This window comes from Salvelinus namaycush, chromosome 3 (genome assembly GCF_016432855.1).
Source record: "Salvelinus namaycush isolate Seneca chromosome 3, SaNama_1.0, whole genome shotgun sequence".
Lineage (NCBI taxonomy): Eukaryota > Metazoa > Chordata > Actinopteri > Salmoniformes > Salmonidae > Salvelinus > Salvelinus namaycush.
Window position 1 is genome coordinate 91,230,101 of NC_052309.1, and position 19,225 is coordinate 91,249,325.

Sequence of the window (19,225 nt, forward strand, 5' to 3'; positions counted from 1 at the left end):
CTCATCCACGTTTTCCCCTGACCAGCCTGTGTCTCTCTGTGCTGTGTGTGTGTGTTCTCGTCGTCCAGAGCTGAGCGTTGGCATGACGACAGAGGGCATTGACGTGAGGAGTGTTGGGAACACCCTGATCCTACATGAGACCGCCCTCATAGAAGGCTTCAACCTCAAGGCTGCTATAGAATACCAGCTCAAAAACTGTGAGTACATTCAGCAGCCTTGTGGTTAGACCATCCGCCCTGAGATTGGAGGGTTGGGAGTTCAATCCCCGGCCGAGTCGTAACAAAAACTGTAAAAATGGTACTTGATGCATCTCTGCTTGACTCTCAGCATTAAGGAGATAGATTGGTATCTAAAGCCCTGTGATAGACTAGGTGTACTGTGATAGACTAGTATTCTGTCCAGGGGGTGTACTGTGATAGACTAGTATTCTGTCCAGGGGGTGTACTGTGATAGACTAGTATTCTGTCCAGGGGGTGTACTGTAATAGACTAGGTGTACTGTGATAGACTAGTATTCTGTCCAGGGGGTGTACTGTGATAGACTAGCATTCTGTCCAGGGGGTGTACTGTGATAGACTAGTATTCTGTCCAGGGGGTGTACTGTGATAGACTAGTATTCTGTCCAGGGGGTGTACTGTGACCAGGCTGTCATAAAGTACCAGCTGAAAAACTGTAATTTCTCATAGTATACCAGGCTGGCGGCAGGTAGCAGTAACTGAAAGGTTGCTGGATCGAATCCCCGAGCTGCCAAGATAAAAATATGTCATTCTGCCCCTGAACAAGGCAGTTAACCCGCTGTTCCCCTTGCACCAAACACTGTTCCCCGTGCCCCTTTCCCTGAACAACTGTCAGTTGTCATAGTATACCAGGCTGTCATAGAGTACCAGCTGAAAAACTGTAAGTAAGCTCAACTCTGTCTCTCTGTCTGTCTCCAGGCGATGCAGCTCAGGAGGCCTTGACTGACATGCCACCCAGATCAGAGGAGGTACTGTGTGTGTGTGTGTGTGTGTGTGTGTGTGTGTGTGTGTGTGTGTGTGTGTGTGTGTGTGTGTGTGTGTGTGTGTGTGTGTGTGTGTGTGTGTGTGTGTGTGTGTGTCAGCCCTACCACACATGTAGGTTGGAGACAGTGGTGCTGTACGGTATATCTCTATCTGTGGCTCAGTGGGTGCTGCCCTCTAGTGACCATCTATATCAACACTCACACACTGATGGGGATCAGGGGAACACTCTGTCAGACAGAAAGCTGTTGTAACGTGTGTGTGGAGACATTCTCCTTCTAACCAATGGACAATGAAATATCCTTTTATTTTTTATTTAACCTGTATTTAACTAGGCGAGTTAGTTAAGAACAAATAGTTATTTACACAAGTCTATTTTCTTGTAGGAGCTGGACCCAGTGACGCTCCACAACCAGGCCCTGATGAACATGGATAAGAAGCCATCGGAGGGTTTTGAGAAACTGGCCTTCCTCCTGCAGCAGATCCCCTTCCCCCCGGTCACCTTCGGAAACCTGTTGCTACTATACTGCAAATATGAGGTAGGGTATTCTACTGTACTATAGTATATTGTACTATTATACAGTACTCTACTGTATTATACTATACTCCACTGTACTCTACTATACTATACTGCAAATATGAGGTAGGGTATTCCACTGTACTACAGTATATTATACTATTATACAGTACTCTACTATATTATACTATACTCTACTGTACTATACCATAGTATACTAGTATACTGTACTCTACTATTATACTGTACTCTACTATTATACTGTGCTACTATACTGTACTGTATTCAACTATTAGACTATACTCTAATATTATACTATACTCTACTATTATACTGTACTCTACTGTACTCTACTATTATACTGTACTCTACTATTATAATGTACTATTATACTGTACTCTACTATTATACTCTACTATTATACTGTACTCTATTATTATACTGCACTCTACCAGTATACTATAATCTACTGTACTCTACTATTATACTATACTCAACTGTACTCTACTATTATACTGTACTCTACTATTATACTGTACTCTACTATTATACTGTACTCTACTATTATACTGTACTCTACTGTACTCTACTATTATACTGTACTGTTGTACTGCACTCTACGATTATACTGTACTCTACTCTACTATTATACTGTACTCTACTGTTATACTGTACTCTTCTATTATACTGTACTCTACTATTATACTGTACTCTACTATTATACTGTACTCTACTGTACTCTACTATTATACTCTACTATTATACTGTACTGTACTATTATACTGTGCTCTACTATTATACTGTACTCTACTATTTTACTGTACTCTACTGTACTCTATTATTATACTCTATTCTACTATTATACTGTACTCTACTATTATACTGTATTCTACTATTATACCGTATTCTACTATTATACTGTACTCTACTATTATACTGTACTATTATACTGTATTCTACTATTATACTGTACTGTATTCTACTATTATACTGTATTCTACTATTATACTGTACTATTATACTGTATTCTACTATTATACTGTATTCTACTATTATACTGTACTATTATACTGTATTATACTATCATACTGTACTATTATACTGTATTCTACTATTATACTGTACTATTATACTGTATTATACTATATTCTACTATTATACTGTATTCTACTATTATACTGTACTATTATACTGTATTCTACTACTATACTGTACTATTATACTGTATTCTACTATTATACTATATTATACTATTATACTGTACTATTATACTGCACTCTACTATTATACTGTACTCTACTATTATACTGTACTCTACTATTATACTATATTCTACTATTATACTGTACTATTATACTGTATTCTACTATTATACTGTACTATTATACTGTATTCTACTATTATACTGTATTCTACTATTATACTGTACTATTATACTGTATTCTACTATTCTACTATATTATACTATTATACTGTACTATTATACTGCACTCTACTATTATACTGTACTCTACTATTATACTGTACTCTACTATTATACTATATTCTACTATTATACTGTACTATTATACTGTACTCTACTATTATACTGTACTCTACTATTATACTGTACTCTACTATTATACTGTATTCTACTATTATACTGTACTATTATACTGTACTCTACTATTATACTGTACTCTACTATTATACTGTACTCTACTATTATACTTGTTTCTACTATTATACTGTACTATTATACTGTACTCTACTATTATACTGTATTCTACTATTATACTGTACTATCATACTGTATTCTACTATTATACTGTACTCTACTATTATACTGTATTCTACTATTATACTGTACTATTATACTATACTCTACTATTATACTGTACTCTACTATTATACTGTATTCTACTATTATACTGTACTCTATTATTATACTGTATTCTACTATTATACTGTACTCTACTATTATACTGTATTCTACTCTTATACTGTACTCTACTATTATACTGTACTCTACTATTATACTGTATTCTACTATTATACTGTTTCTACTATTATACTGTACTCTACTATTATACTGTACTCTACTATTATACTGTACTCTACTATTATACTGTACTCTACTATTATACTATATTCTACTATTATACTGTACTCTACTATTATACTGTACTCTACTATTATACTGTACTCTACTATTATACTGTACTATACTATTATACTGTACTCTACTATTATACTGTACTCTACTATTATACTGTTATACTGTACTCTACTATTATACTGTACTCTACTATTATACTGTACTCTACTGTTATACTGTACTCTACTATTATACTGTACTCTACTATTATACTGTACTCTACTGTTATACTGTACTCTACTGTTATACTGTACTCTGCTGTACTCTACTATTATACTCTACTATTATACTGTACTCTACTATTATACTGTATTCTACTATTATACTGTTTCTACTATTATACTGTACTCTACTATTATACTGTACTCTACTATTATACTGTATTCTACTATTATACTGTACTCTATTCTTATACTGTACTCTACTATTATACTGTATTCTACTATTATACTGTACTCTACTATTATACTGTACTCTACTATTATACTGTACTCTACTATTATACTGTACTCTGCTGTACTCTACTATTATACTCTACTATTATACTGTACTCTACTATTATACTGTACTCTACTATTATACTCTACTATTATACTGTACTCTACTATTATACTGTATTCTACTATTATACTGTTTCTACTATTATACTGTACTCTACTATTATACTGTACTCTACTATTATACTGTATTCTACTATTATACTGTACTCTATTCTTATACTGTACTCTACTATTATACTGTATTCTACTATTATACTGTACTCTACTATTATACTGTACTCTACTATTATACTGTACTCTACTATTATACTGTACTCTGCTGTACTCTACTATTATACTCTACTATTATACTGTACTCTACTATTATACTGTACTCTACTATTATACTCTACTATTATACTGTACTCTACTATTATACTGTATTCTACTATTATACTGTTTCTACTATTATACTGTACTCTACTATTATACTGTACTCTACTATTATACTGTATTCTACTATTATACTGTACTCTATTCTTATACTGTACTCTACTATTATACTGTATTCTACTATTATACTGTACTCTACTATTATACTGTACTCTACTATTATACTGTACTCTACTATTATACTGTACTCTGCTGTACTCTACTATTATACTCTACTATTATACTGTACTCTACTATTATACTGTACTCTACTGTTATACTGTACTCTACTATTATACTGTACTCTGCTGTACTCTACTATTATACTCTACTATTATACTGTACTCTACTATTATACTGTACTCTACTATTATACTGTTTCTACTATTATACTGTACTCTACTATTATACTGTACTCTACTATTATACTGTACTCTATTCTTATACTGTACTCTACTATTATACTGTACTCTACTATTATACTGTACTCTACTATTATACTGTACTCTATTCTTATACTGTACTCTACTATTATACTGTACTCTACTATTATACTGTACTCTACTATTATACTGTACTCTACTATTATACTGTACTCTATTGTTATACTGTACTCTACTATTATACTGTACTCTACTGTTATACTGTACTCTACTGTTATACTGTACTATATTCTTATACTGTACTCTACTATTATACTGTACTCTACTATTATACTGTACTCTACTATTATACTGTACTCTACTATTATACTGTACTCTACTATTATACTGTACTCTATTGTTATACTGTACTCTACTATTATACTGTACTCTATTGTTATACTGTACTCTTCTATTATACTGTACTCTACTATTATACTGTACTCTACTGTTATACTGTACTCTGCTGTACTTTACTATTATACTCTACTATTATACTGTACTCTACTATTATACTGTACTCTACTGTTATACTGTACTCTACTATTATACTCTACTATTATACTGTACTCTACTATTATACTGTACTCTACTATTATACTCTACTATTATACTGTACTATTATACTGTACTCTACTATTATACTGTACTCTATTATTATACTGTACTCTACTATTATACTGTACTCTATTCTTATACTGTACTCTACTATTATACTGTACTCTACTATTATACTGTACTCTACTGTTATACTGTACTCTATTCTTATACTGTACTCTACTATTATACTGTACTCTACTATTATACTGTACTCTACTATTATACTGTACTCTACTATTATACTGTACTCTACTATTATACTGTACTCTATTGTTATACTGTACTCTATTGTTATACTGTACTCTACTATTATACTGTACTCTATTGTTATACTGTACTCTACTATTATACTGTACTCTACTGTTATACTGTACTCTGCTGTACTTTACTATTATACTCTACTATTATACTGTACTCTACTATTATACTGTACTCTACTGTTATACTGTACTCTGCTGTACTCTACTATTATACTCTACTATTATACTGTACTCTACTATTATACTGTACTCTACTGTTATACTCTACTCTACTATTATACTATATTCTACTATTATACTATATTCTACTATTATACTGTACTCTACTGTTATACTGTACTCTACTATTATACTCTACTATTATACTGTACTCTACTATTATACTGTACTATTATACTGTACTCTACTGTTATACTGTACTCTACTATTATACTGTACTCTACTATTATACTGTACTCTACTGTTATACTGTACTCTACTATTATACTGTACTCTACTATTATACTGTACTCTACTGTTATACTGTACTCTACTATTATACTATATTCTACTATTATACTGTACTCTACTGTTATACTGTACTCTGCTGTACTCTACTATTATACTGTACTCTACTATTATACTCTACTATTATACTGTACTCTACTATTATACTGTACTCTAGTGTTATACTGTACTCTACTATTATACTCTACTATTATACTCTACTATTATACTGTACTCTACTATTATACTGTACTCTATTATTATACTGTATTCTACTATTATACTGTACTCTACTGTTATACTGTACTCTACTATTATACTGTACTCTACTGTTATACTGTACTCTACTATTATACTCTACTATTATACTGTACTCTACTATTATACTGTACTCTACTATTATACTCTACTATTATACTGTACTATTATACTGTACTCTACTATTATACTCTACTATTATACTGTACTCTACTATTATACTCTACTATTATACTGTACTCTACTATTATACTGTACTCTACTGTTATACTGTACTCTACTATTATACTCTACTATTATACTCTACTATTATACTGTACTCTACTATTATACTGTACTCTACTGTTATACTCTACTATTATACTGTACTCTACTATTATACTGTACTCTACTGTTATACTGTACTCTACTATTATACTCTACTATTATACTGTACTCTACTATAATACTGTACTCTACTGTTATACTGTACTCTACTATTATACTCTACTATTATACTGTACTCTACTGTTATACTGTACTCTACTATTATACTATATTCTACTATTATACTGTACTCTACTGTTATACTGTACTCTGCTGTACTCTACTATTATACTGTACTCTACTATTATACTCTACTATTATACTGTACTCTACTATTATACTGTACTCTACTGTTATACTGTACTCTACTATTATACTCTACTATTATACTGTACTCTACTATTATACTGTACTCTACTATTATACTCTACTATTATACTGTACTCTACTATTATACTGTACTCTAGTGTTATACTGTACTCTACTATTATACTCTACTATTATACTCTACTATTATACTGTACTCTACTATTATACTGTACTCTACTATTATACTCTACTATTATACTGTACTATTATACTGTACTCTATTCTTATACTCTACTATTATACTGTACTCTACTGTTATACTGTACTCTACTATTATACTCTACTATTATACTCTACTATTATACTGTACTCTACTATTATACTGTACTCTACTGTTATACTGTACTCTATTCTTATACTGTACTCTACTATTATACTGTACTCTACTGTTATACTGTACTCTACTATTATACTCTACTATTATACTGTACTCTACTATTATACTGTACTCTACTATTATACTGTACTCTACTATAATACTGTACTCTACTGTTATACTGTACTCTACTATTATACTCTACTATTATACTGTACTCTACTGTTATACTGTACTCTACTATTATACTCTACTCTACTATTATACTGTATTCTACTATTATACTGTACTCTACTGTTATACTGTACTCTGCTGTACTCTACTATTATACTGTACTCTACTATTATACTATATTCTACTATTATACTGTACTCTACTGTTATACTGTACTCTACTGTACTCTACTATTATACTGTACTCTACTATTATACTGTACTCTACTGTTATACTCTACTCTACTATTATACTGTACTCTACTATTATACTGTACTATTATACTGTATTCTACTATTATACTGTACTCTACTGTTATACTGTACTCTACTGTACTCTACTATTATACTGTACTCTACTACTGTATATCTACTATACACTCACTCACTCACTCTTTCTCTCCTTATACTCTCTCTCTCTCTCTCTCTCTCAGTATTTTGACCTGGCTGCTGATGTGATGGCAGAGAATGCACACCTCACCTACAAGTTCCTCACCCCGGTAAGAACCACAGGTTCCTTTCATTGTCCTATATTTTCACACTACATCCCTACAGTCAGTCACTAGGGATAGTTTACTTCAAAATCATTCATGTTAGTCTGACCCTGAAGCGAAGTCCACATTCCATTTTCCATGTGGGATTGAAAGACCTCTATATTTCTCCTGAAAAGTCCTGTTCTTGCCACACATCCCCAATTCATTTTCTGGTCCTCTTTCTCCTGCTATGTAATAAACAGTGTATCTATGTGGTCTCTACGTTCCAGTATCTGTATGAGTTTCTGGATGCCATGTTGACCTGCCAGACAGCTCCAGAGGAGGTAACAACAAAATACGACTACTACACACCATTTACACCCTGTACCACCTACTCCCTAGTACTAATCACTATACTACCTACTCTCTAGTACTAATCACCCCATACTACCTACTCTCTACTGGTACTAACCACCCTATACTACATACTCCCTAGTACTAATCTCCCTATACTACCTACTCCCTAGTACTAATCACTATACTACCTACTCCCTAGTACTAATCACCCTATACTACCTACTCCCTACTAGTACTAATCACTATACTACCTACTACCTAGTAATAATCTCCCTATACTACATATTCCCTAGTACTAATCTCCCTACACTACCTACTCCCTAGTACTAATCACTATAATACCTGCTCCCTAGTACTAATCACTGTATACTACCTACTACCTAGTACTAATCACCCTATACTACCTACTCCCTAGTACTAATCTCCCTATACTACCTACTCCCTAGTACTAATCACTATACTACCTGCTCCCTAGTACTAATCACTGTATACTACCTAGTACTAATCACCCTATACTACCTGCTCCCTACTAGTACCAATCACTATACTACCTACTACCTAGTACTAATCACCCTATACTACCTACTCCCTACTAGTACCAATCACTATACTACCTACTACCTAGTACTAATCACCCTATACTACCTACTCCCTACTAGTACTAATCACTATACTACCTACTACCTAGTAATAATCTCCCTATACTACCTACTACCTAGTACTAATCTTCCTATACTACCTACTCCCTAGTACTAACCACCCTATACTACCTACTACCTAGTACTAATCACTCTATACTTCCTACATTCTAGTAATAATCACCCTATACTACCTACTCCCTAGTAATAATCACCCTATACTACCTACTCCCTACTAGTACTAATCACTATACTACCTACTACCTAGTACTAATCACTATACTACCTACTCTCTAGTAATAATCACTCTATACTTCCTACTCTCTAGTAATAATCACCCCATACTACCTACTCCCTACTAGTACTAATCACTATACCACCTACTACCTAGTACTAATCACTATACTACCTACTCCCTACTAGTAATAATCACCCCATACTACCTACTCCCTACTAGTACTAATCACTATACTACCTACTACCTAGTACTAATCACCCTATACTACCTACTCCCTACTAGTACTAAGCATTCTATACTACCTACTCCCTAGTACTAATCACTATACCACCTACTGCATAGTACTAATCATTATACTACCTACTCCCTAGTACTAATCACCATATACTACCTACTCCCTACTAGTACTAATCACCATATACTACCTACTCCCTACTAGTACTAATCACCATATACTACCTACTCCCTACTAGTACTAATCACTGTACTACCGACTGCCATGTACTAATCACTATACTACCTACTGCATAGTACTAATCACCATACTACCTACTTCCTAGTACTAATCATTGTGTACTACCTACTCCCTAGTACTAATCACTATACTACCTACTGCGTAGTAATAATCACTATACTACCTACTTCCTAGTACTAATCATTGTGTACTACCTACACCTTGGTACTAATCACTGTATACTACTTACTCCCTAGTACTAATCACTATACTACCTACTGCCTAGTACTAATCACTATACTACCTACTGCCTAGTACTAATCACTATACTACCTCTCCCTAGTACTAATCACTATACTACCTACCCCCTGGTACTAATCACTGTACTACATACCACCTACTAGTACTAATCACTATACTACCTACTGCCTAGTACTAATCACTATACTACCTACTGCCTAGTACTAATCACCATATACTACCTACCACCTAGTACTAATCACTATACTACCTACTCCCTACTAGTACTAATCACTATACTACCTACTCCCTACTAGTACTAATCACTATACTACCTACTCCCTAGTACTAATCACTATACTACCTACTCCCTAGTACTAACCGCTATACTACCTACTACCTAGTACTAATCACACTATACTACCTACTGCCTAGTACTAATCACTATACTACCTACTGCCTAGTACTAATCACTATACTACTTACTCCCTAGTACTAATCACTATAATACCTACTCCCTAGTACTAATCACTATACTACCTACTGCCTAGTACTACTCACTATACTACCTACTCCCTAGTACTAATCACTGTATACTACTTACTCCCTAGTACTAATCACTATAATACCTACTACCTGGTACTAATCACTGTATACTACCTACTACCTAGTACTAATTACTGTATACTACCTACTGCCTAGTACTAATCACCGTATACTACCTACTGCCTAATACTAATCACCCTATACTACCTACTCCCTAGTACTAATCACTGTATACTACCTACTGCCTGGTACTAATCACTGTATACTACCTACTGCATAGTACTAATCACCCTATACTACCTACTGCCTACTAGTACTAATCACCCCATACTACCTACTGCCTAGTACTAATCACCCTATACTACCTACTGCCTACTAGTACTAATCACCCCATACTACCTACTCCCTAGTACTAATCACACTATACTACTTACTGCCTACTAGTACTAATCAATCAATCAATCAATCAAGTTTATTTTATATAGCCCTTCGTACATCAGCTAATATCTCGAAGTGCTGTACAGAAACCCAGCCTAAAACCCCAAACAGCAAGCAATGCAGGTGTAGAAGCACGGTGGCTAGAAGCACCCCATACTACCTACTCCCTAGTACTAATCACACTATACTACTTACTGCCTACTAGTACTAATCACCCTATACTGCCTACTCCCTAGTACTAATCACCCTATACTACTTACTGCCTGGTACTAATCACCCTATACTACTTACTGCCTGGTACTAATCACCCTATACTACTTACTGCCTGGTACTAATCACTGTATACTACCTTCTCCTTAGTACCAATCACTCTCTACTAGCATCAACCTTCGGTAGTATTAAACACACCACTACTACACACATATATTTATGTTTCATGTTTTAGCCAATGACCTGAATGTTCCACAATGTAATGAACCAGTCCTCTATAATACAGAGACTTTTAAAGCCAGTGACCTGAATGTTCCACAATGTAATGAACCAGTCCTCTATAATACAGAGACTTTTAAAGCCAGTGACCTGAATGTTCCACAATGTAATGAACCAGTCCTCTATAATACAGACTTTAAAAGCCAATGACCTGAATGTTCCACAATGTAATGAACCAGTCCTCTATAATACAGACTTTAAAAGCCAATGACCTGAATGTTCCACAATGTAATGAACCAGTCCTCTATAATACATAGAGTTTAAAGCCAGTGACCTGAATGTTCCACAATGTAATGAACCAGTCCTCTATAATACATAGAGTTTAAAGCCAGTGACCTGAATGTTCCACAATGTAATGAACCAGTCCTCTATAATACAGAGACTTTAAAGTCCTGTGTCATTGTTGCTGCTCTCTGTACATTCTGAGGTATATATTCCTGTCTCTGATCATGTCTCTGTTGTGTTTGACCAACGCAGGCCTTCAGGAAGTTTGATGAGATGAACGCCAAGTTGACAGATCAACTACGCAAGCTGACCAAACAGGTTACAATCTTCCAGTCTCCTCTCTCTCTCTGTCTTCCTCTGTTGTCTGGTTAACCTGTTATCCTGTTGATGTTGTCTGGTTATCCTGTTGATGTTGTCTGGTTATCATGTTATCCTGTTGATGTTGTCTGTTTATCATGTTATCCTGTTGATGTTGTCTGGTTATCCTGTTGATGTTGTCTGGTTATCCTGTTGATGTTGTCTAGTTATCCTGTTGATGTTGTCTGGTTATCCTGTTGATGTTGTCTAGTTATCCTGTTGATGTTGTCTAGTTATCCTGTTGATGTTGTCTAGTTATCCTGTTGATGTTGTCTAGTTATCCTGTTGATGTTGTCTGTTTATCATGTTATCCTGTTGATGTTGTCTAGTTATCCTGTTGATGTTGTCTAGTTATCCTGTTGATGTTGTCTAGTTATCCTGTTGATGTTGTCTGGTTATCCTGTTGATGTTGTCTGTTTATCATGTTGATGTTGTCTGTTTATCCTGTTGATGTTGTCTGTTTATCCTGTTATCCTGTTGATGTTGTCTGTTTATCCTGTTATCCTGTTGATGTTGTCTGTTTATCCTGTTATCCTGTTGATGTTGTCTGTTTATCCTGTTATCCTGTTGATGTTGTCTGTTTATCATGTTGATGTTGTCTAGTTATCCTGTTGATGTTGTCTAGTTATCCTGTTGATGTTGTCTAGTTATCCTGTTGATGTTGTCTGTTTATCCTGTTGATGTTGTCTAGTTATCCTGTTGATGTTGTCTAGTTATCCTGTTGATGTTGTCTAGTTATCCTGTTGATGTTGTCTAGTTATCCTGTTGATGTTGTCTAGTTATCCTGTTGATGTTGTCTAGTTATCCTGTTGATGTTGTCTGTTTATCCTGTTATCCTGTTGATGTTGTCTGGTTATCCTGTTGATGTTGTCTGTTTATCCTGTTGATGTTGTCTGTTTATCCTGTTATCCTGTTGATGTTGTCTAGTTATCCTGTTGATGTTGTCTGTTTATCCTGTTGATGCTGTCTGTTTATCCTGTTATCATGTTATCCTGTTGATGCTGTCTGTTTATCATGTTATCCTGTTGATGTTGTCTGTTTATCCTGTTGATGTTGTCTGTTTATCCTGTTGATGTTGTCTGTTTATCCTGTTATCCTGTTGATGTTGTCTGTTTATCATGTTGATGTTGTCTGTTTATCCTGTTGATGTTGTCTGTTTATCCTGTTGATGTTGTCTGTTTATCATGTTATCCTGTTGATGTTGTCTGTTTATCCTGTTGATGTTGTCTGTTTATCCTGTTGATGTTGATGTTGTCTGTTTATCCTGTTGATGTTGTCTGTTTATCATGTTATCCTGTTGATGTTGTCTAGTTATCCTGTTGATGTTGTCTAGTTATCCTGTTGATGTTGTCTGTTTATCATGTTATCCTGTTGATGTTGTCTGGTTATCATGTTGATGTTGTCTGTTTATCATGTTATCCTGTTGATGTTGTCTGGTTATCCTGTTGATGTTGTCTGTTTATCATGTTATCCTGTTGATGTTGTCTGGTTATCCTGTTGATGTTGTCTGTTTATCCTGTTATCCTGTTGATGTTGTCTGTTTATCCTGTTATCCTGTTGATGTTGTCTGTTTATCCTGTTGATGTTGTCTGTTTATCCTGTTGATGTTGTCTAGTTATCCTGTTGATGTTGTCTGGTTATCCTGTTGATGTTGTCTGTTTATCATGTTGATGTTGTCTGTTTATCCTGTTGATGTTGTCTGTTTATCCTGTTGATGTTGTCTGTTTATCATGTTATCCTGTTGATGTTGTCTAGTTATCCTGTTGATGTTGTCTGTTTATCCTGTTGATGTTGTCTGTTTATCCTGTTGATGTTGTCTGTTTATCATGTTATCCTGTTGATGTTGTCTGTTTATCCTGTTGATGTTGTCTGTTTATCCTGTTGATGTTGTCTGTTTATCATGTTATCCTGTTGATGTTGTCTAGTTATCCTGTTGATGTTGTCTAGTTATCCTGTTGATGTTGTCTGTTTATCATGTTATCCTGTTGATGTTGTCTGGTTATCATGTTGATGTTGTCTGTTTATCATGTTATCCTGTTGATGTTGTCTGGTTATCCTGTTGATGTTGTCTGTTTATCATGTTATCCTGTTGATGTTGTCTGGTTATCCTGTTATCCTGTTGATGTTGTCTGTTTATCATGTTATCCTGTTGATGTTGTCTGTTTATCCTGTTATCATGTTGATGTTGTCTAGTTATCCTGTTGATGCTGTCTGTTTATCCTGTTGATGTTGTCTGGTTATCCTGTTGATGTTGTCTAGTTATCCTGTTGATGTTGTCTGGTTATCATGTTATCCTGTTGATGTTGTCTGTTTATCCTGTTATCCTGTTGATGTTGTCTGTTTATCATGTTATCCTGTTGATGTTGTCTAGTTATCCTGTTGATGTTGTCTGGTTATCCTGTTGATGTTGTCTGGTTATCCTGTTATCCTGTTGATGTTGTCTGTTTATCCTGTTATCCTGTTGATGTTGTCTGTTTATCCTGTTATCCTGTTGATGTTGTCTGGTTATCATGTTATCCTGTTGATGTTGTCTGGTTATCATGTTATCCTGTTGATGCTGTCTGTTTATCCTGTTATCCTGTTGATGTTGTCTGTTTATCATGTTATCCTGTTGATGTTGTCTGGTTATCCTGTTGATGTTGTCTGGTTATCCTGTTATCCTGTTGATGTTGTCTGTTTATCCTGTTATCCTGTTGATGTTGTCTGTTTATCATGTTATCCTGTTGATGTTGTCTAGTTATCCTGTTGATGTTGTCTGGTTATCATGTTATCCTGTTGATGTTGTCTGTTTATCCTGTTATCCTGTTGATGTTGTCTGTTTATCATGTTATCCTGTTGATGTTGTCTAGTTATCCTGTTGATGTTGTCTAGTTATCATGTTATCCTGTTGATGTTGTCTGGTTATCATGTTATCCTGTTGATGTTGTCTGTTTATCCTGTTATCCTGTTCATGCTGTCTGTTTATCATGTTATCCTGTTGATGTTGTCTGGTTATCCTGTTGATGTTGTCTAGTTATCCTGTTGATGTTGTCTAGTTATCCTGTTGATGTTGTCTAGTTATCCTGTTGATGTTGTCTAGTTATCCTGTTGATGTTATCATGTTATCCTGTTGATGTTGTCTAGTTATCCTGTTGATGTTGTCTAGTTATCCTGTTGATGTTATCCTGTTATCATGTTGATGTGGTCTGTTTATCCTGTTGATGTTGTCTGGTTATCCTGTTTATGTTGTCTGGTTATCCTGTTATCCTGTTGATGTTGTCTGGTTATCCTGTTATCCTGTTGATGTTGTCTGGTTATCCTGTTATCCTGTTGATGTTGTCTGGTTATCATGTTATCCTGTTGATGTTGTCTAGTTATCCTGTTGATGTTGTCTGTTTATCATGTTATCCTGTTGATGTTGTCTAGTTATCCTGTTGATGTTGTCTGGTTATCCTGTTGATGTTGTCTAGTTATCCTGTTGATGTTGTCTAGTTATCCTGTTGATGTTGTCTAGTTATCCTGTTGATGTTGTCTAGTTATCCTGTTGATGTTGTCTGGTTATCCTGTTGATGTTGTCTAGTTATCCTGTTGATGTTGTCTAGTTATCCTGTTGATGTTGTCTAGTTATCCTGTTGATGTTGTCTGGTTATCCTGTTGATGTTGTCTAGTTATCCTGTTGATGTTGTCTAGTTATCCTGTTGATGTTGTCTGTTTATCATGTTATCCTGTTGATGTTGTCTAGTTATCCTGTTGATGTTGTCTGTTTATCCTGTTGATGTTGTTTAGTTATCCTGTTGATGTTGTCTGTTTATCATGTTATCCTGTTGATGTTGTCTAGTTATCCTGTTGATGTTGTCTGTTTATCCTGTTGATGTTGTTTAGTTATCCTGTTCATGCTGTCTGTTTATCATGTTATCCTGTTGATGTTGTCTAGTTATCCTGTTGATGTTGTCTAGTTATCCTGTTGATGTTGTTTAGTTATCCTGTTGATGTTGTCTGTTTATCATGTTATCCTGTTGATGTTGTCTAGTTATCCTGTTGATGTTGTCTGTTTATCCTGTTGATGTTGTTTAGTTATCCTGTTCATGCTGTCTGTTTATCATGTTATCCTGTTGATGTTGTCTAGTTATCCTGTTGATGTTGTCTAGTTATCCTGTTGATGTTGTCTAGTTATCCTGTTGATGTTGTCTAGTTATCCTGTTGATGTTGTCTAGTTATCCTGTTGATGTTGTTTAGTTATCCTGTTCATGCTGTCTGTTTATCCTGTTATCCTGTTGATGTTGTCTGGTTATCCTGTTGATGTTGTCTGTTTATCATGTTATCCTGTTGATGTTGTCTGTTTATCCTGTTATCCTGTTGATGTTGTCTGTTTATCCTGTTATCCTGTTGATGTTGTCTGTTTATCCTGTTATCCTGTTGATGTTGTCTAGTTATCCTGTTGATGTTGTCTAGTTATCCTGTTCATGCTGTCTGTTTATCATGTTATCCTGTTGATGTTGTCTAGTTATCCTGTTGATGTTGTCTAGTTATCCTGTTGATGTTGTCTGGTTATCCTGTTGATGTTGTCTGTTTATTCTGTTATCCTGTTGATGTTGTCTGTTTATCATGTTATCCTGTTGTCATCCTTCTCTCATATATTTGGTCTTTCATTCTCCTTTTCTTTCGTCTGAGGCCCTACAGGTTCCATTCTCCTTTTCTTTCGTCTGAGGCCCTACAGGTTCCATTCTCCTTTTCTTTCGTCCGAGGCCCTACAGGTTCCATTCTCCTTTTCTTTCGTCCGAGGCCCTACAGGTTACATTCTCCTTTTCTTTCGTCCGAGGCCCTACAGGTTCCATTCTCCTTTTCTTTCGTCTGAGGCCCTACAGGTTACATTCTCCTTTTCTTTAGTCCGAGGCCCTACAGGTTACATTCTCCTTTTCTTTCGTCCGAGGCCCTACAGGTTCCATTCTCCTTTTCTTTCGTCCGAGGCCCTACAGGTTACATTCTCCTTTTCTTTCGTCCGAGGCCCTACAGGTTACATTCTCCTTTTCTTTCGTCCGAGGCCCTACAGGTTACATTCTCCTTTTCTTTAGTCCGAGGCCCTACAGGTTACATTCTCCTTTTCTTTCGTCCGAGGCCCTACAGGTTCCATTCTCCTTTTCTTTCGTCCGAGGCCCTACAGGTTACATTCTCCTTTTCTTTCGTCCGAGGCCCTACAGGTTCCATTCTCCTTTTCTTTCGTCCGAGGCCCTACAGGTTCCATTCTCCTTTTCTTTCGTCTGAGGCCCTACAGGTTACATTCTCCTTTTCTTTCGTCCGAGGCCCTACAGGTTACATTCTCCTTTTCTTTCGTCCGAGGCCCTACAGGTTCCATTCTCCTTTTCTTTCGTCTGAGGCCCTACAGGTTACATTCTCCTTTTCTTTCGTCCGAGGCCCTACAGGTTACATTCTTCCGTTCTGCTCTCTCAGGCCACCAGCTTGTTTATTAGCTTTAGGCTGCGTCCCTAATGGAACCCTACACTCTTAGAAAAAAGGGTTCCAAAAGGGTTCTTCGGCTGTCCCCATAGGAGAATCCTTTGAAGAACCCTTTTTGGTTCCAGGTAGAACTCTTTTTGGTTCCATGTAGAACCCTCTGTGTAAAAGGTTCTACCTGGAACCAAAAAGGATTCCTTTGTCTCTAAGGTACAGGAAGCCAGACTAGCCCGTGACCTGTGTGTAATCTTTGTCTCTAAGGTACAGGAAGCCAGACTAGCCCGTGACCTGTGTGTAATCTTTGTCTCTAAGGTACAGGAAGCCAGACTAGCCCGTGACCTGCGTGTAATCTTTGTCTCTAAGGTGCAGGAAGCCAGACTAGCCTGTGACCTGTGTGTAATCTTTGTCTCTAAGGTACAGGAAGCCAGACTAGCCCGTGACCTGCGTGTAATCTTTGTCTCTAAGGTGCAGGAAGCCAGACTAGCCCGTGACCTGCGTGTAATCTTTGTCTCTAAGGTACAGGAAGCCAGACTAGCCCGTGACCTGTGTGTAATCTTTGTCTCTAAGGTGCAGGAAGCCAGACTAGCCTGTGACCTGTGTGTAATCTTTGTCTCTAAGGTACAGGAAGCCAGACTAGCCCGTGACCTGTGTGTAATCTTTGTCTCTAAGGTACAGGAAGCCAGACTAGCCCGTGACCTGCGTGTAATCTTTGTCTCTAAGGTGCAGGAAGCCAGACTAGCCCGTGACCTGCGTGTAATCTTTGTCTCTAAGGTGCAGGAAGCCAGACTAGCCCGTGACCTGCGTGTAATCTTTGTCTCTAAGGTGCAGGAAGCCAGACTAGCCTGTGACCTGTGTGTAATCTTTGTCTCTAAGGTACAGGAAGCCAGACTAGCCCGTGACCTGCGTGTAATCTTTGTCTCTAAGGTGCAGGAAGCCAGACTAGCCCGTGACCTGCGTGTAATCTTTGTCTCTAAGGTGCAGGAAGCCAGACTAGCCCGTGACCTGCGTGTAATCTTTGTCTCTAAGGTGCAGGAAGCCAGACTAGCCCGTGACCTGCGTGTAATCTTTGTCTCTAAGGTGCAGGAAGCCAGACTAGCCCGTGACCTGCGTGTAATCTTTGTCTCTAAGGTGCAGGAAGCCAGACTAGCCCGTGACCTGCGTGTAATCTTTGTCTCTAAGGTACAGGAAGCCAGACTAGCCCGTGACCTGCGTGTAATCTTTGTCTCTAAGGTGCAGGAAGCCAGACTAGCCCGTGACCTGTGTGTAATCTTTGTCTCTAAGGTACAGGAAGCCAGACTAGCCCGTGACCTGCGTGTAATCTTTGTCTCTAAGGTGCAGGAAGCCAGACTAGCCCGTGACCTGTGTGTAATCTTTGTCTCTAAGGTGCAGGAAGCCAGACTAGCCCGTGACCTGTGTGTAATCTTTGTCTCTAAGGTACAGGAAGCCAGACTAGCCCGTGATAACGAAGCCTTGAAGAAGACCCTCCAGGACTTCGATGAGATGGTGGAGAAGTGAGTAGACCCCGCCCCTACTGAGTATTCTCCTGTCT

The 19,225-nt window shown here is 36.5% G+C and overlaps 1 protein-coding gene across 1 annotated transcript in view; it reads left to right on the forward strand.

The window, feature by feature from the left end:
• flr (fleer) overlaps window positions 1–19,225 on the forward strand; it is a 36,240-nt gene that overhangs the window by 3,876 nt on the left and 13,139 nt on the right. Inside the window, exons 7-13 of the mRNA XM_038989389.1 lie at window positions 69–197; window positions 935–984; window positions 1,384–1,536; window positions 8,226–8,291; window positions 8,555–8,608; window positions 12,142–12,207; window positions 19,111–19,187. Coding sequence (XP_038845317.1) covers window positions 69–197; window positions 935–984; window positions 1,384–1,536; window positions 8,226–8,291; window positions 8,555–8,608; window positions 12,142–12,207; window positions 19,111–19,187 — 595 coding nt within the window. The remainder of the gene's footprint in view (window positions 1–68; window positions 198–934; window positions 985–1,383; window positions 1,537–8,225; window positions 8,292–8,554; window positions 8,609–12,141; window positions 12,208–19,110; window positions 19,188–19,225) is intronic.